This window comes from Tachypleus tridentatus, chromosome 10 (assembly GCF_004210375.1).
Source record: "Tachypleus tridentatus isolate NWPU-2018 chromosome 10, ASM421037v1, whole genome shotgun sequence".
In the NCBI taxonomy this organism is placed as follows: Eukaryota; Metazoa; Arthropoda; class Merostomata; order Xiphosura; family Limulidae; genus Tachypleus; species Tachypleus tridentatus.
In genome coordinates, this window is record NC_134834.1 from 179,094,678 (window position 1) to 179,121,311 (window position 26,634).

Here is a 26,634-nt window from a genome sequence, read left to right on the forward strand (position 1 = left end):
TCATCAAACTTAAACTTAAAAAATTGCACTGCAGCATCATTAGGATGCTTTTCTTGTTAATAGGGTTTCAAAGTTTTAAAGGACATGTAGTATCTACAGTAGTTTTGGATGGAGGTTTATCTTGTTAATGTTTTTAAACAAATGGTTTTAATTTTTTGTTTGATAAACATTTCAGAGAATATTTATTTTGTTTGCTTTGTTTTTCTATTAAGAGTTAAATATTTTATTCTGTTCTTGTGTATATTTCATTTATTTTATGTGTGATCAGTTATATTATCTGAATCAAATGGTTAAATACAACTTTTAGTTGTTCTGTAATTTTTCCTGAACTCAAACAAAGTAAGTTAATAGTAGTAGTCTGAGGAAACCTCTTTTCAACAACTGTGAATGATTTTCTTCAAATACTAAAAGTCACACCAGGATAAATATCCCTGTGAAACAAAATATCTGGTTTGGTTCTTATTGTATGCAAGATGTCTCATTCATGTCATTGTTTAATGGCAGAAAATGTTGCTCGCTAGGTTTCAAAGTGGGACAGCAGTAAGTCTACTGCAGTACACACAGCAGATAGCCCAAGGTGACTTTCTGTAACCCTCCCCAAAAAAATTACTTAATGGTATGGCAGATAGTTTGTGATGTTTATTACAAAAACTTACTGCCACTAAATAATGAACAGACATGCCAGAGTGTTAGTTAAAATTACACGTTGTGCCATGGTATTTTATCTTAACAAACATGAGGATTTTGTGTGCATATTAGTAAATATCATAAGTACAACCTAGTTGTTCATCTAAAAACTTGTAATTCCAAGGGAAAGTATAATCATAATGTGATATCATAAAGTTAGCTTTCTAAACATATTATGTAGTTGAGACATTGCTGTGATCATCATTTTTGTAACTCGTTTTTGTGTAACTATAATGACAAATTTATTGTTCTTTATATAGACCACATATATCCAGTCATTCTAAAATTATTTTTTACAGTAAATGGTATAGCATGATTGAATAGTAATGTCAAGTCTGCATGAATTGAGTGGTATGAAAGTTTTAGGAATATAAGAGATGAAAACCAAAACTGAAATATAATTAATGTTGCAACATTTTTATTTCACATACAAATAAATACTTAGAAGAATGAAGTACCAGATTGTTAAAGATGAGATATTTTTTCTGTTATCTTTGTTACCAGACTAGTTAACAGCCACCTTCTTTGTGGCTTAAATTCCTCCAAGCAAATGTTTGTAATGTTTTATATTGTGTGTGATTGTTATTTGGTACAGATTATAATTCTAATAGCATTGTTTATTTAAAAAACAAAATCAGTGTTATCAAGTTTTTCATGCTTCTTGTCTTATTAACTTTATTATAATTTTCTTATACAGGTTGTCAGATGCAATGGAGTTTATTTACTTCAGTACAGAAACAACATTGAAAGTGTTCTCCATCGTACAGTTCACCTTACCAATAAACAGGGGTACCTTCTTGCAGGTTCATTGCTGCGATACACCTTGAAAGCTTTAACAACAGTCTATCCTCTAGACTTTCGCAGCACAAAAATGCCAGTGGAAGATTGCAGCTCTCTGGAGCAGCACTTGCCTATAAAGGTTAGGTGATAGTATTTTCCAAAACTCAGAATACATGTTGAATACATGTCCTTGTACATGTTGAGTATGTAAAATTAAATGAAATATTTTGGGATAGCATAAGTATTACTATGTGTGTGATAATATTTTTGTTTACCATTTCTTAGCATAACATTTAACTTTAATCTTGTACTGAATAATTTTCTTTCATTGACTGTCAAGTATGTTCAGAGGAGTATGTTAAATACAAGTCTAGTAGTAACTAAGTAAGTTTCATAGTCGTGTATTTAATAGTTGTTGAGAGCCGAGTGTGGCCTAGCGGTTGATGTGACAAAACTGTTACCCTGGGATTCTATGTAATATCAGTTACTTCAGTTGGATTTTTTAACATTTGATGTTACTGTTGAATCTGATTATCAGTACATTCTGCTATAGCTTACTAATTACGAATTGTAACCTTCACTTGTGTCTTTTGAAGAAGTTGTTAACTGAAAGTACTAACTTCTTGTTTGCAAACAACTTTTTTTTACATCCTACTTTTCTCATTTTTACTGTTGACTTAGTTTAAAATAAAATTGGGTGACTCTGTGAGCTCTGCCATAGTTTTCTGTGGCTCTTCAGTTCCTAACAGGATCCACTCTACAGATTACGGTTTAGAAATTATGACTTGTTATTCAAGTGAAAGGTGGTTGTAAAACTGTAACGGTAAGATGTAAAGTTACATTACAAATACAAAATATATAAAAATATCTAATTAGTTTAATATCAATGGTAAGAACTTTTGAAAGCCTAGCACCATCTTCACTTTCTGTTAAAGTTACAACAAGCATACAACATCAGGTGCTACCACTATTTTAGGCATATTTTGACTTGTGAGGTATTTTTAACAATGGACTGTGTCATGTGTGGCATAGGCAATGATGATACTGTCCAGACTGACCATATTTTTAGTTTTCATGGGCCAGTGGTTTTTTTTATCCTGTATTGAAATATAAGAAAAATTTCTTCTGTTTATACTAGTATTTTATACACATGATGTAACTTTTTAGAATAACTATTGTGTTGTAAAACATGTTATGACATAATATTTTGGCATGGATACCCCAAGATTCTTTTTGCTATCAAATTCCAAAACTACAACAACAGTGTGGTAGTGGACTGCTTTACTATGGTATTAGCTTGTATCAGAGTTCAAAGATATATCAGAATGTGTAATTTTAAATACAGCAGCTACTTTGATTAGCAGCCAATGATTGATAAGTAGTTTGATATATTTTATTACTTTACACTGTAAGAAAACGTAAGTGATCACAGAATTTTGCATGAGATCTTTCTTTCATGATATGTAGTTTTAAGTTCAAGAATACTGACAATTATGACTAAATGAAAAAAAGGTTTTATTCAGCAAATGTATTAACTTGCTTGATAAAAATTTTTATTTTTGTAATGTAAATTAAATCAGTTTGTTAACTAGTGATAAGGTGAAGTAATTCATTGTGGTCTAAAGTTTTTAATTTCATGTTTTAAAAAATTCATTTGTTAGTTTTTATATTTTCTTTTATTAGGACTGGGGAAAGCCAGGAAATATAAAAGACCTAGGTGTCCAATGGCATTTGCCTTCAGATGAAGAGATAAGTTTAGCTCAAGACTTATTGGAATGTTTCTTGAAACCTGAACTTGAAGAACTGACAAAATGGAAAAAACAAGAACTATCTCTAACCAGGTTAGATGTGTATTTTAATATTTAGAGAAGTCTAGCTTATGAAACTTTGAGTGGTTAAACATTTCCATTATCAAGTTATTGTTATATGGACTCTTTTTCTCGATTTTGGCAGTAATATTATTCATTAACATAGGATTGAAGGACAGCAAAGATCTTTTTGATCCATCTGAATTATCCTATTTACTAAATTAAACACACACACAAAAAAAAACACACATCAAACCCAGTTCTTGCCATTCAAATATCTATCAAGCCTTCCTTTAATCTCTCTTAAATTAAATATATCCACCCCATCTGATGGCAACTCACTCCAGTTCCAATTGTCAACCAACCTGTCAGAGAAATCTGTCTTGGTTGAAGATGGCTTCTTCCCTGCCAAAATTTATCATTCTCACCAATCTTAAACACCTCAGTCATTTCCACTCTCTCTCTTTTTTTTTTGAAAAACAAAGTTCAGTGATTTTAACTTGTTGTTATGTGATAATATTTCCATCCCAGTCATCATCTTAGGAGCTCTCCTCTTTTCAACAGTTCAATGTTTCATTGTACTTTACGAGGTAAGGAGTCCAAGACTGAACACAATTCATATAGCCTGACCAGTGACTTGTACAATGATGTTATAACATCTTTAGACTCATATTCAGTATTTTTGTGGATACAACCTAAAATTATTTTTGCCTAACCATAAACAATTCATTATTTAGATGTCTAGAAAGTAATTAACCAGAACACCAAGATATTTTTATTTGCTAACATCATTAAGGTTATTTCCATCAAAATTATAGTCATAGTGAAGAATGTGTAACAACATTTAAACCACGCTATGTCTGCTGTACCTATTGTATAACCATAACTACCATACTGAGTATTACTCATTATAAGAACACCATCATTCTATAACCATATCTATCATACTGATTATTACTTATGAAAGGAATGCCATTCTATAACCATAACTACCATACTGAGTATTACTCATTATAAGAACACCATCATTCTATAACCATATCTATCATACTGATTATTACTTATGAAAGGAATGCCATTCTATAACCGTAACTACCATACTAAGTATTACTCATGATAGGAACACCGTTTTACTATGATCATTATTACCATACTGAGTATTGCTCACACCATCATTCTATAACCATAACTATCATACTGAGTATTACTCACGATAGGAACACCATTCTATAACCGTAACTGCCATATTGAGTATTACTCACAATAAGAACACCATTCTTCTATAACCATAACTATAACACTGAGTATTACTCACGATAGGAACACCATTCTTCTATAACCACAACCATCATACTGAGTATTACTCACGATAGGAACACCATTCTTCTATAACCACAACCATCATACTGAGTATTACTCACGATAGGAACACCATTATTCTACAACCATAACTATCATACTGAGTATTATTCACGATAGGAACACTATTATTCTATAACCATAACTATCATACTGAGTATTACTCATGATAGGAACATCATTCTTCTGAGGTAAAGTTAATTAGTTAATTTTAACACAATATTATTTATCAGAATTAAAATGTCATTGGTTTGGTTGTGGAGAAGTAAGAAACAACATATGAAGTATTTGAACATTTTCATTCATAATGGAAAAACAGTTAAAGAAGCCATTGATAATCTTAAACTGGGTTTGGTAAATATTACACTTAAGATACAAATAGAAATTATTAAATATCTCAGAAGAATTGAATATACTATACCAAATTTAACCTGTTTCTTGTAGATCAAAATTGTTGGATAAAAAATTTCTTATTGAATTTCATAAGTAAAAATTCAAGTTTTGTTTAAATTAAGGACTCCTTATTTACTAGTGATTACAAAATTGTGTGCATAGCAATATATAAATAAAAATTGAAGTTCTTTTTTGTCCTGCTCAAAATACATCTTTTTTTTCAATGTTGTGTTGTTCTCCTTCCCAGAACATTTACATCTTCCTGTTTAAATTTATGTCTTTTTCATTTCACAAAACTAAATTCTTAACAAAAATATATAAATGTTAACAACTTATTGCTACATCATGAAGAATGTGTCACGGTGTGTGAGTGTGAATATAACTTGTAAGTACTAGACTGAGTATGCTTTACTCTTGAGAAAAGATGCATAGCCTTAATATTTCTGTTAACTATTTAAGTTACAAACCTGGAAAATTGTCATGGTGTTGTAACTAGTTTCTGGTTAGTGAGTTAAGTATCATCCTCCTTTAATAGGTTGCTGTCCATATCACACTTTAATTTAGACATTTTTTGTCTGTAATAATTTGAGTTGTTTGAGGTATAACATTAAAATTGGTAATGCATAATTTTTTGGAGTATCAAATGAATACCTGTTATTGTACTAAAGTAACTTTAATGTTTTAACATTTTATCTTGCCCTGTTAAAGTATATAATTTTCCAGCCTCAGTGGTACTTGTATATGCCTTAAACAGCTAGTGATCATATTACAACACTTTTGTTAATAAAGTGTTCCAGTTGTATAGAAATATTTGCATAGTCAAATGAAATTCAAGTTGAGAAGCTATTAACAAATGTAATTGTGAACTCACTGCATTTGTTTTTCTATTGGGTGTATTCTCTGCTATAGATTTTATTGAAGTAAAACTTTTTGTTTCAGTTGAGAAATTATAGTTCATTTATAGTTAGGTATTGATTAAAACTTTTATTTACAGGGAAGAACTTCAAAGGTCATTGAATATTGTCCATGAGTGTATCATTGGTGCAGGATCTGCTCTTCCTGTATGGAAAATAGAAACTATTCAACTGTAAGTACAATAGTTTGGTGTGTTGTAAAAGTGCTGTTATCTATCTAGAATGCTGAAACATACAATCTATTAACATGTAATATAGCAGTTTGTTTTGTAGAAATGCATTGTTTTGTATATAGAGTATTAGAAAATAAAAACTTTTCAATTATAAAACAGTGCTTGGTAGAAGTGCATTATTATTATTATTCTTTTTTATCTAAAATGAGCTTTCATTATGATGTTTAACACTTGAATAACTGTAGTATTATAAAACGTGTTAACACGAAAATCACTGTAATGTCATACATATAAAGAAAATGTGAAAGATTAAAATACCAAACAAGCACATAAGTTGCTGTAATGAAAAACCTGTAACTTAAAATAAATTGAATAATTATAGCAGTAATTTTCAATATTATTTTTAGTTTAATATATATTTAGTGTATCAAACTACATTTAAATATCAAATTATATTGGTTGAAATGTTTGATTGTTTAAATATATAAATTATTCAACTTTTTTTTATGATAAAGGAGTCATTTTCTTAACTTAAAGTGCTTGAACATATGTTGAAAATTTTTGTATAATGCCAAATGCTAATTATATCTTTTATCATTAGTTCTGATAGTTTTGTTCCAGTCCATTGTTCTCGAGTAAAAGAAGTTGGACATAAAGGTAAGTGATGGTTATGTTTTCATCATAAAAAATCAGAATTGAGTGGGAAGACTTATCATGGGGTAAGGAAAGACATGGCTCATGAGAAATAAAAGGAAGGGATAAAACCTCACACACCTAGGAGACAAAGTCCAAAAAGACTGCACAAGGTTTAACTGATTTCTCAGGAACCAGATGGGAAAGCCTAGCAAAATCAAAAGGAATCAAAGTCCTCATCAATCTCAGCATGCTCTTCCAGTCTTGGAGAAACTGGAGTGAGGTCCAGGGACAAATACTGGCCTGTGTAATGTCTGATCTCCCAGTGGATAAACGTGAATAAATCCACCATCAGGTCACCTGCCTTTGAGGCCTGAGAAAGAACACTAGTTGCTGGTGTGACCTCTCAAAGTGGTGATGTGAACGTTGAAATTCATAGTGAAGAAGAGTCCATAAAATTTGAATGGTGCAAAAGAATAATGTGACTGGAACCAATTGACATACCTTTAAAATGAAAAAAGTGTTTGAATAAAAACTAAAGGAATTAAAGAAAACCACTTTGTGAGGAAATTAAAGCCAGACATGGATCATTACACAAGTAAGAAGTGTGTTCAAATACAAATTCTGCCAAACTATAAATGATGGATCAGTAGAGAGTAATACAGGAATTCATATGCATCACTTGAACAAGTCATGCTCCTATTAGTGGAAAAGTGACATTTGATGATTTGTATGACAGATGTGGAATATCTCAGTTCCAGTAGGGGGAATCAGAAGGTGTCTGGTTTGCATATAGCGGGTAGCAGTGAATGAGAATAGTTAATTTTATGAGAAGAAATAAGTTCCTTTCAGAAATATGTTTTCAGTGTTGGAAAATTATAACAATTTCTTAACAATTTGTTAAGTTACTTTTCATTTTTTGCTTTTTCACTGTGGAAAAACTCCTATTTATTTTGTCATCAGGTTTATGTTTTGTTTTACCTTTATTAAATCAGAACTGTATTTTTTGTGCCTGACTTCTTTCACTAGCTGGTAAGTATGTTTTCATACTGTGTTTCTTATTGTCATGTATATGTGCATGAGTTTTTTGCTTGTGTTGTGATAACATACAGTATATGCTGAATGTCGTTATATTATGAAGTTTTGTTATGTAGTGCAGATTAATTTAAAACTTAATATTTTACCTTAATTAATATAAAATTTTTATTGAGTATTTCTTGTGAATTCTAACATTAGACTGAACAGTTCAATCATATGGTTAATAACTTCATTAAAATGTAAAATAAATATTAGCTGCTTACACTTTTAGTAGTAGTGTAGCAGTTCATAGAATTTCTCCGAGTTTGTTTTTTCTTTTCTTCTTAAGTACAAACTTTTAGCTCATAGCTCTGTCATCTCATGACTCATTTCAGATCTGATTACAGCTTTGGACTGAGATGGTCAGACTCTTTTGATTGATGTATTTGAATGTGCCAAAGATCTTGTACATTAATTTACTCTAATCATGCTTAAAATAATTTCAGTTTGAGGGTAGATTGGTAAAGATTGTAATGAGTAATAAATTTGAATTGGCTATATGTGTGGCCAACACTTAATATTCCTGGTGCACAAAAATATAATGGATAAAAAGGGGTTTTAGATTAATCTACTCTTATCATGCCCACCTCAAGGTGGATTCCTGTACATGGTGAGGGGACCTCCTAGAGAACGTTCTGTACTTTCATTTTACCTCCCCTGGAATCTAATCATCCACTTATATGTTTGTCATGCATTGTGACCCTTGAAAGTGAAGAGAGAATCCTGGTGGTCGAGGGGTCCAATCCTAACACATCACTATGGCTAGGGTCAACTGAGTACCAGTGTAGGACATTCTTAACAGGTTTTGTGGATATTGTGTCTGATACTAGTGTTTGGGTATGTTGGGTAGGGACAGTGAACACCAAACTGTATTCTACATGTTATAGATAGCCCATTCTTGAAAAAAAACAAAACAACAAAAAAAACAAACAGATTATTGGAAAACGATCACATATGGATGACTGCTGTACAGTCACCATCACAGTCAGACTCAATACCTTGATTTCTCATTCTGCATTCATTGTTTGAGAAATACTTGGGGAAGATGTCTTCCTTTCTCATTCAGAAAAGATTAGAGGGGCTTCCTGGCTTTTCTAAGTCAGTAAAGAAGCTGCACTCTTTAGACATTTTAGTGAAAACATCTTCATCACAAAGCACCAAACTCCTCTTGAAGGTCATGGGGGATATACCCATCAAGGTTACTCCCATGCAACTTTGAATTATTCTGTACAAGTTATAGTTAAAAGGGATTTAAAGAACATTCTCAAGTCGGAGATCCTCACTACTTTTATTCAGCCAAGATGTTTTGGTGGTGCACCTAATATCCACTTGCAAAGACAAAATTGTTGCCCACTAATGTTCTAATTTTGACATTTACATCACCATGTTCACCTGCCACTATCAAGGCAGGATATCGGAACTGTAATGTACGGCAAAACATTCCCAACATTCTCAGATATTTCCAGTGTCAGCGGTTTGGTCACTTGAAGACATTATGTCACGGATATTGAACATGCACTCATTGTGGTGGTAAATACCATAATGCCTACGAGTGTGGACTGGAACCACACTGTGTTAACTTCATACCCCTCATACTTTTGTTCTTGCCATAAGTAGGTGGAGAAGAAAGAGGTGCAACATATGAAGACTGTGAACAATATCTCCTTCCTGGAGGCTGGGAAGCTATTGTCTCCCACTCCATCTTCTACATATGTTGCTGCTCTTTGTTCCACTGCTACAGTGGGAGTGTGGACAGATCTCATTGTGTCTCCAACAAAGTCATTTTCAAACCATGTGAAGAGTCTTTTACCCTCCATAGTTAAGAGAGCTGACAATGTTTACTCATCTCTGTCTCCACCACTTCTTCCAGTGTTTTCCTGGGTCCATTTCCTTTGACTTCGAGTTCTAGCATTTTCTCAGGTCCATCTTCTTCCCCAGCCTCAAGATACAGAACAATTTTTTTTTGCACCCTTAGTCGCAGGAATCTTCGTCTGCCAACAGGGATCTGTCCACTTGACGTGGTGCAGGAGCCATCGATGTTGACAGACTTCCTTCCAGTAAAGAAAAAAAAAAAAAAGGTTGAAAACAGAAGGACTCTTCACCCAGTTATCCTCTACCTAATTAAAAATAGCTATTTTGATACAGTGGAACTGTCAAGGTTTTTGCTAATACTTAAATGACATTAAGAACTTAATTGATTCTTATCGCTCCTTACAGGAAATGTTTTTCTCAAACATGTTGATGCAGTAATTTTTCAGAAGTTTTCTTTGTACAGAAATGACAGGTTATGTGATGGACGAGTACATGGATGGTTGACACTGCTGATTGATACTACATGGTACAGCATTTTGCAAGACATCCACCCACACAGGTTGTGTGGGCATTTGCCCATTTTTATTAAAGGTTTTTAATTGACCAGTGATTTATAGTTCTTGTGAGTTTGACACTTTCCCTTTCTTTCCTACAGGAAATTGGAGTCCCTCAGGGCTGTGTCTTGATGGTCACACTTTTCAGTATAAAGATTAATACCATCATTGGACTACTCCCTCCTACTGTTGCAAACAGGTTCTGTGTCAACAACTTCCACATCTCATCAGTTGTCAAGCATGAGGTTTATTTAGCAGCAGCTAAAAACTGTTCTCAATTGTTTATTCAAGTGGATCACAGCAAGCAGTTTTACCTTTTCTCTCTCTGAAACTATTTGCATGCATGTTTGCTGACGACGGGGTATTCACCTCAATCCTGAACTCCATGTCAGTGAAGTTGTGCTTCCCGTAGTCCTTGAGGCAAAGTTCTTGGGGCTTATCTTTGACTGTGAGCTGACTTTTACACCACACATCAAGCAGCTACAAGTCAAATGTACAAGAGCACTGAACATCTTCTGTGACCTTTCTTCCACCACTTGGGGAGCAGATCGATGTTCTCTGCTAAAGATATATCGTGCTCTTATTCAATCAAAATCAGACTATGGGTCACTGCTCTATGGCTCTGCCTTGAAGATGCTGGACCCCATTCATCATCAGGGACTTTGAGTTTGCACTGAGGCTTTCTGCACTTCCCCAGTCCAGAGCTTAAACACAGAGTCTCATGAACCTCCTCTATGCTTCTACAGTTTGTAATAGTTTTTACTGTATACTTCAAAACTTTGATCTTTATTGCAGTATCCTACCTGGGGTTGTGTTTTCCTTCCTCAGTGGGCCACGATTTATGAGAACAGATGGTCTGCCGTTATTCATTTTAGCCTTTGTATCCAGGTGCAGCTGGCTGAATTGGGTCTGTCCTTGTATAATGTTACTGTCTCCACTGGTCAACCCATCCCACTATGGTTTATTATCATCCCCACCTGTGATCTGTCATCTGAGGAAGGAAGGTACTTCTGATTGGAAGTACTGTCTTCTGTTTGCTGAACACCTTTCAAACTGTTCTTCCATTCCCATTTATAGTGATGGTTTGAAATTAGATGACTCTATAGGCTCCTCCATGGTTTGTTGGGGTTTAGTGATTGCATGCAAGTTTTCTTCTACAGTTTCTGTGTTCACTGTTGATTGTACATAATTTCTTTTGCCCTGGATCACATAAAGCTATGTAGTACACAAACTGCACTATTTATACAGACTCGTAAGCACTCTACTGGTCTTGGAATCTCTTCACACTAATTCTCACCCTGTTCTCATTAATATTCAAAACCAACTGACCCATATCTTTTTATCGCCTATTTCTATTTAGTTCTGGATGCTGGGTCATGTGAGTATTTGAGGTAATGAGCTCACTGACACCACATCTAAATCTGTTTTCTCTGGTGCTATTGCAGGTGTGCCTGTTCCATACATGCACTAAGGTCCTGTATTCAAAGCTTGGCTCTGCACCAGTTGGCAGTCGACTTGGAGTGAGCAACGTGATAGTAAGCTTTCCCAGATCAAACATTCTTTTGCTATTTCATCGTTTTGTTTCTGTAAGAATTGGAAGGAGGAAGTTGTCCTGGGTAGGCTACGCATTGGTCACAATTTTTTAACTCATTATTTTCGTTAGTCTGCACGAACCTGTGGCCTTTGTGATACTCAAGTCACAATAGCCCATGTTTTACCTTTGTGCCATTATTATGAGTGTGAATGCCAGCATCATTTTAGACATGTCAACTTTACTAATGTTTTAAATTTTTAAAAGTCATTGGCCTTTTCAACTCTAAGTTTTAATACCAGCTGTTTAAAATTTAAGTAGTTTTACTTTGATTCATTTTTACGTTTTACTGGTTGTTTGGCACAGATAGCCTAGTTGCTTTGTACCAACAAATACCAAACAACAGCAACAACATCTGATCCTACCTAAAAAAAGTTCAAGTGCTCTAGCTATTGAGGATTTCCACTTGTTAATAGATTTCAATGTCTCTCTTCATTTCTACTTGCCATAAAACATCCATAGCTTCATAGAGAAGACAATTATTACTGTTGAGAATTAAATCAGTACTGTTACCTTAGTATATATTTTTTATTATTATTATTATTATAATTTCAGTAGTGTCTAAATAACATCTTATCTGACTTAGTCCATCTTGTTTTACCAATAATACTGGAAGAACAAGCTAAGTTGATTTTGTAGACAGTATTATGTATTAACAATGATGGTTGTTCTTTAACTGTTAAAGAATAGAATATTGCATGTGATTGAGAAACTAAATTTACAAATCTTCACTGCAGTAGAATTCACTATTTTTAATTAACTTTGATCACTGTTTTTTCATCCTACCCCGAAAAGTTTTTAGGAATGTTTTTCTCTGAAACAAATGTAGTTAAGTGAAATCTTACCAATAGATTTAACAGGTTGCTATGGTGTTTGGTATTAGAACTAGTTAGTAATAATAATGGTCTGTTTTGAGAGCCAGTTCTAATGGTTTTCATATGATACATTTTTTTCCAAATGAAAAAGACCACTTGGCATGGATTCCAAAAACTGAATGTATATATAATTACTGAATAGTTGCTTGTTATAACTGATAAAATGTTTATAAAAGAAGAAAAAAACTACATTCTTGCTAGCTAGATACTGCTCATAACTACTGTTAAAGTTACCTAGAGGAAAAGAGAAGATTAAAAGTGCATCTGTTGGTTTTGGTTTAGTTTTTCTTTGAACCAAACTGCAGTAGTTAAATCTTGTTTTAAGAGAACAATTTTTATAGGTAGAATGTAAGGAATTACTTGCTAAAAAATATTAAAATACAATATTAAACACATGCTTGTGGTGTAAGAGTTGGTCATAAAATATGTAGCAAAGTTCCTGTGTAAAAATGGTTCCTGTAAAAAATAACTACATTTTGATTCAGATAATATTACTTAAGCATAAGATATTGAGTTATAGAAACCTCACAAAGACTATTTTTCACAAAACTATCTTTTGGGCAAACCTGTTTCTTTGTGTTTTAAACATTCAGATTTTATCATGTTCTCTCACTCTCTACTAAAACCATTTTAGTATTAGGTAAATTGTTTTTCTACTGGATTTGTTCATAAAAATGGGGAAGTTATGATGAGCTATAACACACACATTTTATTTCCTCATATGTAGCAATTGATTTCAAGGATGGAAGAAACATCAGACAGACAATAGTCATTTCACTAAAGGAGGTTTTAGGTAGGTATCTGAAAGTATGCCAGAGTTTTATTTACAAATGTACATAATTCCTCCAAGCTATGTGAAAATTATAGAATTATCCTAAACATTTATATTTCTTGCTATGTATTGATATAAAACTGTGTTTACACATACAGAAAAAATTTTAATAACATGATCTCTTTTCATCTCTGTAAATTACATTATTCATAATAATTCAATCATATCTTTACCAGAGGAATTTGTCTGATATCTCTGGACGTTTTTTTATTTCTTCTTCTCGCAGTAATAATACTTTAAATTACATGACAATCAATTTTTTTTTCTTATGAAGTTTCATACTTTATTAAACTGATTGCTGTATCACTATTTTCAAGTATAAATAATAAAAAACATGGCAAAAAACTAAAATATTTATCATTGACCTGAGACCTTATCTTTGAAAATGGCTTAACTATTAACGTTTTTTAAGACTAGTTATCGTGTTTTTGGCCAACAGTGTTCAATTTATATATAATAAATGTAGTTTCTTTGAAATAAATAAGGATTTGAGTAATTGGATTATTTTGCTGCTGCCTGTTGTACTGGCCTGGCATGGCCAGGTGGTTAAAGCACTTGACTCATAATTTGAGGGTTGGGGGTTTGAATCTCTGTCATATCAAACACGATTGCCCTTTTAGCCATGAAGGTGTTAAAAAATGTGATGGTCAAACCTGCTATTTGTTGGTAAAGAATACCCCAAGAGTTGGTGGTGGGTGGTGATGACTAGCTGCATTTCCTCTAGCCTTGCACTGCTAAATTAGGGATGGCTAGCGCAGATAGCCCTTGTGTAGCTTTGGGCAAAATTCAAAATAAGCATTTTTAAACATTCTTGTTTCCTTAGCCTTGCAATGTTTGAGCTTATTACAAGTCATGTTTTTGGTTCTTTTTAAGTGCATAGATATAAATATATATATATATTTTTTTTTCAACTTTTATGGACCTTACAGTTTATTGGCTATTGTAAATATTTATTTTGTAGCTGTGGTAAATGTCAGACTAATGCAGTGATACATATACAAATAATTGTTTTGTTATAAAAAACAGTATTTTTTAGTATTAAATAAATGTATGCATTGGTAAATTGATTTGAATATTTTCAGTAAAAAGTGAAAAAGATAGTGTTACTAATAGTTACTAAGTTAAGTTTTCAGTGCTAGCTGAACAAATTCAATGTTAAGTGTTGAAAGTAAATTGTATGTGCATGCATATGTATATGGGTAATTTGACCAACCTTGTAACCACAATGTTACCATAGAACACTATGTTGTATAACTCTGAATTTACTAAATATAACTTCACAAATTTAGTATATCGGAAGTTTTTGATCAGTAAAACTTTGAACTTTACCTTTTATTTTCTCTGCTCTAACCGTGATAAAATCACCCATAGAAGAAACTTAAAGTATGTAATAAAATAAAAACTACACACTTTTTTTGTTGAATGACTGGAGATTGTATCAGACTATTACAGTTATTTATCCTAAGTGCCCTTAGGCTCCTCGCAGTTTCACATATGCTTTCATTTCATTTTGTTGCTTGTTGAACTGTGCATAATAAAGCAATAAGCCACCTGGTAAGAGCTTAGGGCAAACAATCTGTGGAGTTGCATCAAGCAATGGCTGTCCACTTGTGTTCCTCAAGGAGAAATTTTAGTTTTTTTTTTATTCCAGCTTTCTTATTCAGTTTAATAAATTTCTAAGAGTCTTAATGCCTTATGCACTTAGGTACTTGGTTTAGTAAGCCAATTTTTTCTTACTGTGTTGGTTGTCCAAGTATAATTGAAATAAGTCTTGCCATATGTTTTGAAACTACTGTAAGTTATTTGGGTTTCTAACTAACCTATAAATGGTTTACAAAATTCCATTACTACACAGAGAAACAACTTTAGTCTAAATACTTCAAACTCTCTCAGCAAACAGTCAGATTTGAATACTAAAAATAAAATACAGTTGCGTGACTTATGTAGTGTATAAATTGATCTTTCTCTTGATTATAAACATGATCAATAGCAATGTTGAGCAGAGTTATAGATATTTTTTAAAAGATATAGGATATGGAAGGGGTATGTTAATGTGGGTTGAACAAATATTGTGATATCTCAGATGAGAAGTTGATATTATATGTTATCTCAGATGAGAAGTTGATATCATATGTTATGGATTTGATATATGAATATCAAATTGATATGTGATATCTCAGATGAGAAGTTGATATTATATGTTATGTGATATCTCAGATTTGAAATTATATGTTATGAGATATCTCAGATGAATATGTATGATTTTGAATATGTATAACTTGTTTTTTCTAATTTGTTGAACAGGCTGAATCTCTCATAAGGGAGAAGGAAAAAATATAAATAAGAAGTCAGTACTTTTAGTTAATGTGACTTGGAGGCACAGCTTGAAAATGTATTTAAGTACTTTCTTTTGAAATTAAGAAATTGAAATTAAAACTTGGGTAATGTAAAAATTTTAATATAAAATATGTTTTGCTGCTAATTTTGTTAAATAAATAATAATAACATAGTTTAAGTTTTGAATGTACCTTTGTAAGACGGTCATGATGTGCACTTTGACCCCATAGTTATCCATATGGTTAACAATACTGGTATTTTATGTGATAAATGTAATCTTTGAAATACTGTCTTTCATTTATGTCACTACATTAGTGATTTTTAATTCATTCAGTGATAGACATTACAGTGTTGTGGAATGTCAACTATATTCTTTTAGAAACATTAAGGAACAAGGGGGGGATAGTGGTTATTATGTCAGATTATGGATCCATTTTTTATACACTATAAAAAAACAACAGCTGCACCTTGGGGCTTTAGATGCATTATAAGAGTAATTGCCAGAACCTAATATTCACTAAGAGTAGCCTGCAGGTTGTCAGTGCATGGGTTTAACTACCTTCCTTCTATTCTGTCAATTCAAAGTAAGGGATAGATATGTTTCAGTTAGCCTTCATGACATATCATAAACAATACAGGCACTAAAAAGTAAGTCATAGGTTATAAGGCTGTTGGATAGGTGTTTACAGTGTTTTTATATGAAAGTTTAAACATTTATTTTGGAATGTTGAAAAAAAAATGTTTTTACAAACAGAAAGGCTTATACTATTTCTGTTCTATAAAGTTTGATATCAAACTTTAAGAGTTTTCTCATATGATTTTCTATATCTCTTATTCTCTGATTAACTTAAATAATGTAAGTGTAATTACATTTTTAGTACTCAAATTCTAAAAAAAGTATCAAATATTTATTAACAAGCTAAAAAAGAAAATTATTGATTGTATCTTAAAAACATTTATAATTTAGCTTTCTATTTCACACTTTGGTGTACTTATGTTCTTTATGTTAATTAAACAGCCATCAGTTTCTTACAAGTTCCTTGGTCTTGTATTAAGGTTATAACGGATTGAATATGTACATATTAAATTGCTTATCTGTTTTGCAGATCACATCATGAATACATGTGAAGATGACACCAAGTCTCTCTTTCTTATTATCAAGGTAATATTGTTTTACAGTAAAGTATAGCTTACTAAAACAAAAGCATTTTAAAATAATTTACATTTGCCACCAGTAATTTTGTGTTTGATTGTTTAGAAAATTATTTTAAGTAGCTAATAACTTTACACAAGTAATGTACAGCACCACCTGGAAGTCAACATTTGAGTTGTTCCTTTATGAAAAAACATGTTTATGAATATTTAAATTTTATTTTTCTTGGCTTCCTTTTTTATTGCTTTTTGAGAGTTTAAATATATTACATAACATTTTCATAATAGTTATTCAACTGTTTTCTTTTTTTTTTTACCTTGTAGATTTTTGTGTCTTTAATGATCTTCTGGGGTGTTGATAAAACAGAGTTTGATACCAGGTGGAAGAGCTTCCATGTTGTTAAAAAGGCATTAGAGAATAAAGTGAGTTATTTAATTTTAACTTCTCATGAAATTAGATAAAATAGCATGTATACCTTGTAATTTGTATTTAATTTTTATTAAGTAATTCATTACTGAAAATGTTTATACATAACACCCACACATCTACAGGAGCTTATCCACACTGTGTTTGCAAATTTCATGGTACACTGCCACATGTAGGATAGTTGGTTTGATTCAAGATTACAGTGGCAAAGGAGTTCATACACAAATGTACTATGGGTGACGTGCTGAAAAGAAATGACAGGTCACTAGATTTACTAATTTTGCATATCACATTAGTCAAGTGAAAGTCATTACATAAGACTTTGGAAGAGAAATAATTATTGTAGGCCAATTCATTGTATATAAAGGAAGGTCCACACCAATCCAGGGCCAACACTTCCATTATAGAAGAAGCTCTATATTGATTACAGGCCATCACATCCTCTGTATAGAGGAAGCTCTGTATTGATTTACAGGCCAGCAAATCCACTGTGTAGAGGAAGCTCTACAGTCATTGAATGACCATACACAGCACCATACAACAACCATGTTCCAGCAGTAGTCTGAAACACACAACATCTAGAAAGTTGATCAAAACCCTAACCTGAATTCAGTTGAACTGCAGTGGGACATTTTTAAATCTCACCACACTGTAGTTTCTTTATATGTGAGTGGTGGTCTGTTATAACATTATTAATAGCAAGAATTACTAACAAAGCTCATGCTTTTTTTTATTGTCATGGGTGATACATTCCAAAAGAAAATGGATCAGAATGGTGAAATAAGCCTTTTTTTTTCATGGTTTAGTATCCCAGTGCTTAAAAAAATCCAACATTAGCAAAGTCATGCGTACAGTTTTTCATGAAAAGTTATACCACTGGCTTAGGCAAGTTCAATGCATTGTAGGTAATTTTGTGTGACCATTCTCATTTTTAAAAGATAATTTAACCCTCCAACAACAAAAACAAAGAAATGAAAATAAAGCAAAAGAAAAACCTGTATTTTTGTTAAAAGTGGTTGCACTACTGGTTTTTTGTTTTTTTACTAGTTTTTGGTCTTCAATATTTTCAGCTAATATTTTTCACTCATTATGAAAGTGCAAGTTTATATTCCTGTTGGGCTTTATGAACTTGATTACAAATATTTCCACTAAATTTAAAATGTAACTTAACCCTATTATTATGGGTCACAGGTCAAAGGCCATATCATCTCATCTGGTGACTCACATTTAAACGTTTATTCAACTACTATTTTGAGAATATATGTCATTAAATTTGGTGTCAAACTGTTAATTATAATTTACATTTTAATATTACACATTATTTAATTTTGTAATTTAAAAATAAATATTTAAGAAATCCACCTAATTGTCAATTTTTATGTGTCACGTGCTATGTTAAATGCAGCAATGGTTACTCAAGTTACTGATATTTAATGGCTAGAATATAAAATAAAATTCTCCTATCTTTTCTAAATGATGAGGTATCATTAACGTAATAAATCAAATTCATTTCCTCCCACCCCAATTTACTTCCATTGATTTTTGGAGATGGTCCTTTATATACAATGAATTATATATGCAACATGTGAATAACCAGTTGAATGCATTTTTTCTTTCTTTTGAGACAAGCAATCATGTTGGTTAGTTTAGTCTTTAGCTTGTTAGAATTTTTTTTTTCTCTTCTCACATATAGCTTCCTTAATAAACTTTATAAATTATAATGGATTTCTATGGTATTATTATAGTGATTTATTATTTTTTCGTTATTCAAATGTATGTATAAAAACTAAAAAAAATGTTTGCACATGGAGAATGTGAAATATATTATATTTCATCTGAAATTAATATTATATCTGAAAAGTTATTGTAGTTCACAAAAAAACTAGTCCACTAAAATACAGCCAAGACAGGTCCCTTTGTAAAAATTGAAGGTAAGTTCTATATTCTTGGATATAGTAACATGAGTGTACATGTGCTGTGTCATTGTGACTTCTATCTTAGCCAGCAATGGCTGAAAGGTCAAAATAAGAAAAATAATATATATGTTTATAAATGTTATGTTATCTAAGCTGTTTAGATAAAAGTCTGTTTTTGAGTTATAATTTGTAATCATTGTGCAAAAAAAAAGTACAAGTTATACTTACTACCTAATTTTTGTGGTAGTTAATAGTGAAAATAACAGATAAAAATTTTTTTCTTAAAAACATTTGATAATTATCTGGAAGTTATAAAGATTCCAATGAAATTTGAAAATGTTCTCCTGCATAAAAGTATTTTAGATCTTAAAAATTACATGTTAGGTGGTCAATATTCTGAAAGAAAAAGTCTTTATGAGAAAATCTTTAACTAAAATATCTTAATACGTAATTTAAAACATATATTTTGTGTATGAAAGCCTTGTAATGTTTACAAACAACCTGCAAAATTTTGTAAACATATGCTTACATTATCAAAAGTCATAGTGGAATTACTTTTATGTGTGCCTTTGTGTTTACAAGTTGGGTGGAATCCACCCAACTCCTAATAAGAGTTGAACAGCAAAAAATAGCATTTCAAATCCATGTTTAACTAGAGTTTTCACCTTTCTTCCCTCTGAATATTATTTTAAAAAATGTGTATACAAATGAAAATATTTTTGCAACGGAATGTTATGTACAAGTAATTTATCATTACAACTTATAGCATGTTTATAATTTTGAATATTTAAGCTCTGTTTGACAAATTTGCTTCTTTTATGAGTTTTATAGCTTATGATGACACCATCATTATTCATAGTAAAATAATTGCTCTGTTTTTTGTATGGTTATGTTTAAACCAGTGTTTAAATTGTACTTTTACAGATTAATAATAATTCAGTATTCTTTTACAGATAAGTTTTGTGTGTTTTTCTTAAAAGTCTAATAAAAACATTCCAATAAATAGCAGAGGTAGGGAAGATATTCGTTAAATCTCACTAGTTTCATTGTGGTTTTAAAATTAAATGTAGATTACAGTTTTTTAAGAAAGCAGTTGAAAATTTTAGCAACAATGTAATGCTTTTCATTTTCTCTGTATTTATTTAATTTTTCAGTTAGATACATTTGCAATGATATAACCTTTTTTTAGAAAATAAAATAGATTCATTTTTACTTTGCTATGATCTTTAGTTTTTTTTAATTTATGATAAAAGGTTTTTACAAATTTTGTAACAAAACACAACATTCCAGTAAACACCAAATTTATTCAAAAATCAGGTACAAAACTAAAATCCATACTATGTAAAAACTAGACTGACAAACACAACACCAACATAATTTATAAAATACAATGCTACAACTGTCACAACTTCTATATTGAAGAAACAAGAGAAAAATGGAAACTAGGTTTAAAGAACATAAAAAAACATCTTAACACATTTTTGAACACTGCAAATCAAATAAACAACCTAACTATAGAAAACACCCAGATACCTAGTAGGAAAACAAATATAAACAAACTCAAAATCAAAGAAGTCCTACTTATACAACAACTAAAAACCAAAATTAAACCAATATAAAGGAAAACCCTTATACCTGTACTAATTAATAACCTAGCATCCAACTGTAATGCCCCCTGCAATCTTGTACCTGTTTATACTCTCGTTCCTAAGACCTGCCCAGCAACAGTCAGTTGCAAACTCTCACTTTGTTAACCTAAAGATGACCTTAGGAAATCAAAACATTGTTCTCTGCTTATCAATAAAGTTTTGATACCAATACCAGCCATTCTGAGATACATTTTTATTTCAAGTGTGCTTCTCATTATCAAGAACTATAATGATACTGTAGTCTGCTCATATTAGGAAAATTTTCTGTCTTTTGTGTGTTTTTTTTTTTCATATTTTATCTATGCTGTTGTTAACACTTTAGTAATTAAATCTTACCCAAAGTACATTATTTAGAAAACTACTCAAATTATTTCTAATTAATATGTTACATTTAAAGATATCCTACAGATGAGATTATTGTTAAGAGAAGATACTTTTTAGGGCTATTGTGTATAATGTGTGCATGTTTTAAAGGTAGTTGAAAACAATATGTTATTGTGCTGAAATTACTAGAAGCAATTTCAGGTATAAAATAAACTTATTTGAAATCTGTTGATACATTCATATATTTGAGATTAGTTTTTATTCCAAAACTTGTAAGTTTTGAGATTTGGAAGGATTTTGTAAACTAAATGAATATATTTGGATGTTTTCCAAACATCAGCTGGTTGGAAGTAAGCAACACATCAGAGCCTTGTTGGTTGATAGAACTCTATTACAACATGAGGTAAGAAATTTATTCAGTAAAGACCAAATTTACTTTTCATGAAAAGTTTTTAAAGAGATTTTTTTATATTTTTTTAAAACAGCTGTGTTGAGTTATCTTTATTCAATTTTTGTATATTAAGTGTTAGCTCTGATAGTGAACAATACATTATAAACAATTAAAATAGGTTATATTCTCTAATAATGCCAAGAATAATAAACTTATGGTTGTCTTTTGGTACATAGGTAGTTTATGAAAATATAACTTGCAAAGCATATTTCTGTTTTCTTGTTATATTAATTATGAATTATAGAAAATTTCTTTTTGTAACCATGAGTTATAGGTGATACATTATCTAGTCAAATGTAACGGTTATATATATGATAAATGCATATAATGGTTCTTTTAGGATATCATTTTAAAAATTAAGCAGTATGTGTTTTATATATTTTTGTTTATCTTTATTGAAATAATTTATGTAAATAAAAAATGAGAATGAAATATATTAATATTTTATTAAATGTGGTATGTAAGTTGGAATAATTCTTAAAGTTTAATAATAAAAAAAGACTAAAACTGGGTTTAGCATTTACTTAAAACTTACGTAAATGTAAAATTAAAAGATAAACCATTTTCAGGTGCGTGTGTTGGAACTTCAACGTATGCCTTTTTCAACCATACACAAGGAGCTGATGAATGATCTACTTCGTTTAGCTACAAGTCATTATAGTGAAGTATGAGACATTTTACAGAACTAAGTTATTTTAAATTGCAAAAGGAGTGTGACCTGCAAGATATAAGAAAATATTAAACCTTTAAAAATGTAAATTTTGGTTGAAATTCAGTTATGTCCCATCTTTTTTGTGTCTTGTTTTTCACTGTAAACAATGCATGTTTTCTTAAGCTGTACATTTTGAAATAATTTTTTCCATCACCAAATATGGTCACCCTTTCAGCCCTGTGGTCACTATTATGTGACAGTCAATCCCATTATTTGTTGATAAAAGAGTAATCCAAGAGGTGGTTGTAGGTGACATTGATTTATTACCTTCTCTTTTGTCTGTCATTACTAAATTAGGGATGGACAGCACAAACAGCTCTTGTGTAGCTTTGTGCAAAATTCAAAACTGAATCATTTTATAAATTGATATATTTTATGCTCGGAGTTTAACAGCATATTAAGTTTCAGCTGCACTCAAGCATTTGTTACTATATGAGCCAGTGCTGCTAGTTAATATGACTTTATACAGAAGATTAACAAAATAATATAAAATATATTTTCATTATATTTTAAGTGTGTGATATAAGCATGTATATCAATAAATTCACATTTACTTTTGATCAAGAAAGAAATATTCATTGCCTTATTATCTGAATCTAATTAATCAGATGTGAGCTGAATTCTTCACTTAAGAAGTGTGATTCTTTAACTTATTTATGTGCAGAAGCTGTTTCAAACTGAGTTTTACTTTCTCAGATCTGAATCTTGCATGCATATCACCCTGTCTACATTTATAATATTTGTCAGCCAAGTTGCATATTCCAAGCACACAAACCATAATAAAGATTGCCTTGCATGTATATAACCTTGTTTAAATTTGTAATACTTGTTAGTCAAGTTGCATATTTCAAATTCCCAGACCATAACAAAGATTGTGTTTTGCATGTAGTCAGTCAGTCAGTAATCCAGATGTGATTTAAATGAACTTTGAAGTGAAATCAGTATATTTTGATTGCATGCTGCTAAGCAGAAAAATATTCATGTGCATTCAAGATGTAATACAAGTCACTCCTAACAACAATAAATATTTTTTTTAAGTGTAATTAATTTGCATCATATAATGAGATAAATCCTTCAAGAATGTTAGCTACTGTAGTTTATTTGTACATTAATTGTATTTTTTCTTACTCTTTAAGCTAGTTAACTTAATTTTACTCTATAAACTTTAAACCTTTTATTTTTACAAATACTGTTTTTTACCAAAAGTGTTTGAAAAAATCAGCAATAGATATTTTCCCTGAAACTTTTGTATAAAAACAACATTACCTCAGCTGTATAACTTACTGATCTGAATTTAACATGAAGAAAAGTAAAAGCATTTAATCTTGAAGAAGTAATTACTTGTATTGACAAGTGATAAGAGAAAGATAGTATAGGTTTTTGTTGAATGTTAATATGGTGTTAAATAATATTTACACATATTACAGTATGGTTTGCAAATAATAACTACAGATTAACTTTTTGATAACAATATTTCACTAAAATATGCTTTATAACTTCTTTGTTAAAATACAGCACATAATGAAAATTATTCTCAGTGATTAGGGCCCTGGCATAGCCAGATGGTTAAGGCACTCAACTTGTAATCCAAGGGTCACGGGTTTGAATCACCATCACACCAAATATTCTTACCCTTTCAGCCATGGGAGCATCATAATGTAAAGGTCAATCTCACTATTCGTTGGTAAAAAAGTAACCCATGAGTTGGGGGTGGGTGGTGATGACTTGCTGCCTTCCCTCTAGTCTTACACTGCTAAATTAGGGATGGCTATTGCAGATAGCCTTCATGTAGCTCTATGCAAAATTCAAAACAAACTCATTAAGCAAACATCTTTATCTCTTGTCTTAATGCATTTGCTTATAATAAGACCAACATGATCTGTATAACTGTATAAATATTTTGTGAAGATGTAACTACTCAAGCAGAAATGTTTGTTTATTTTTATTATAGCAATAGACTTGTATTCAGTAATTTGTATGCAGTAAGAAATTCTAGTAGTTAGTAGAATTGATCAAATTTTTACTGATGAAAAATGTTGATACTAGGTTTCAATAGGTTTATTACTGGTAATAAAGCCCACAATATGATTACTTATTGTTGTTAATAAAACTCGCAATATGATTATTTACTACTGTTCATAATACCACAATATGCATACTTGTTGCTGTTAACCTGTTGACTGCCAAGTATTTCAGCTGCTACAATACAACTCTAATGCTTCTTCATTTTGTAACTTTTTTTGTGATGCCATTTTGGATCAAAAGTGAAACAATTTTTAAGTTGGTGAAATGATGTGTGGTGCTGACATCTAGCGTTGAACTTTGGTATTATTGAGAACGAATTAACTCGTCCGTGCTCTGTGTTACCATTCGGCTTGGACTAGTTATCTCGTCTATGGCACTGAACAGGTTAATAAGACCCGATCATATACTATTTTACAGTTGCATATGCCAGGCAAGTCAGCTTATCTTAGTCTAGAGATACAGTGCTACTTTTAATTGAAACTGCTAACACTAATTAATATTAGTCAGCTTTTAATATATATTATTGTCTGTGTGTATATAAAATGTTTAGTGCTTTGTTATACTTAAGGAGAATTGTAAGCAACTGTCAAAAATACTGTGTGTATATCTAATATATTTCTTTGTATATTTCGACTCTAACTGAAGTATTAACCTAGATCTGTATTGTGAAGTACTCTAGTAGAATGATTTATTAAACCTAAATTTTTAATAACTGCTATTTGTTAAAATTAGATTAATAATGTAAGGGCAGTAAATAAACACAATTCAGCTGTAGTATTTTGTAAATTTGACAAGAATGTTCACGGGTATTTTAAATTGAATGTTAATCATTATTAAAAAAACTTGAATGGAAGACACCTAAATTTACCTGTGTGTATTTCATGATGTTAAACAGGTAAGAATTAAAGCCCAAAGTACACTACAGACCTGCTTTAGGTTATTTCCACTATCCTACAAGATCTTCCTTCCTGATATTTTGAATCTTCTCACAGTTGATACTGTTGTTTCACATGAAAAGTTTAAGGTAAGTAGTTTTAAAGTAAGTAGTTTTTCAGTATTTATTAGCATATTCTTTGTAAGTTTAGAGCACTTCCAGTTATTTGCTAAAATTTGTACTCAGTCAGCTGGTTGCACGTTGTTTTTATACAAATTTAAGAATCTAAACAGTTCATACTGCAAACAAAGTGATGCTAAACTTTTATAATAATATAAGTAACTTTTAGTTTATTAAATATATAAAATAAATAAACAGCTATATTTTGTTATTTTGGTAGCTTATAATAGCTCCATTTCTACTTTTTAAACTGATTTCTTAAGAGTATATCAGTGTAAAGTGTTAACATTCATCACGTTATGAGAATTGAATAAAAGACACAACATTAGTTTTATTGCTGTACCTTGTTTTATTTAAGTTTTGTAAATGCTTAATATTGGATATATTTTATAGTTTAATTATAATTCACCAGCTTGTGTATCTTAATACTTCTGTGAGTTGTCTAGTTCTGTTATGAAACTTTGTTTATTTTAACTCTTGAATTTTTTCTCTCTTACATTTTAGGGTACATTGTTCATTCTTCTAGGCCAGAAACAAAAATCTCCTTTGATTCTTCATAACTGGGATGTCCTGAAGAAAACCTGGCCTGCCATTATTCAGGCACAGCATTCAGAGAAGCCATCTATAATTAATTTGCTTAACCAGATTTCAGAAAACATACAAAAGTATATGAACACACCTCAGTTGCAGTTAAAGGTGTGTTTAATAGTTTAGTATTCATTGGCATGTGAATCTGCAGTTAAATGTTTAATCAAAACAGTGATACTTTTCTTGTTAGATATTCCACTTTGGCATAAAATAAAATGTGTAGCAACAGGTAACTAAAGTCTTCAGAAGAATGAGAATGAAATGATTAAACATCCAGAAGAACCTTAACACTAATCCTGAACATGGTTCTTAGCTCTGGTTTTATTGATGCTATTTTCTAAAATGTTTTAAGTTTTTTGGCAGTTGCTTTTAAAATACCATACAAAGAATAACGAAGTAACTTCAGTTTTCATCTAAAAGATAATGTCACTGATTAGCATGTGATGATATTTTGAAAACAGATGTTCTGAATAAGTTTAGAAATTGCCAAGCCTGCTAAAGATAAGTGTAA

General features: G+C 31.0%; 1 protein-coding gene across 1 annotated transcript in view; it reads left to right on the forward strand.

The window, feature by feature from the left end:
• LOC143228591 (proteasome activator complex subunit 4-like) overlaps window positions 1–26,634 on the forward strand; it is a 125,514-nt gene that overhangs the window by 56,653 nt on the left and 42,227 nt on the right. Inside the window, 11 exon segments of the mRNA XM_076459817.1 lie at window positions 1,385–1,606; window positions 3,151–3,308; window positions 6,022–6,114; window positions 6,716–6,771; window positions 13,384–13,449; window positions 16,932–16,987; window positions 17,302–17,400; window positions 21,634–21,696; window positions 22,314–22,409; window positions 25,377–25,505; window positions 26,040–26,231. Coding sequence (XP_076315932.1) covers window positions 1,385–1,606; window positions 3,151–3,308; window positions 6,022–6,114; window positions 6,716–6,771; window positions 13,384–13,449; window positions 16,932–16,987; window positions 17,302–17,400; window positions 21,634–21,696; window positions 22,314–22,409; window positions 25,377–25,505; window positions 26,040–26,231 — 1,230 coding nt within the window.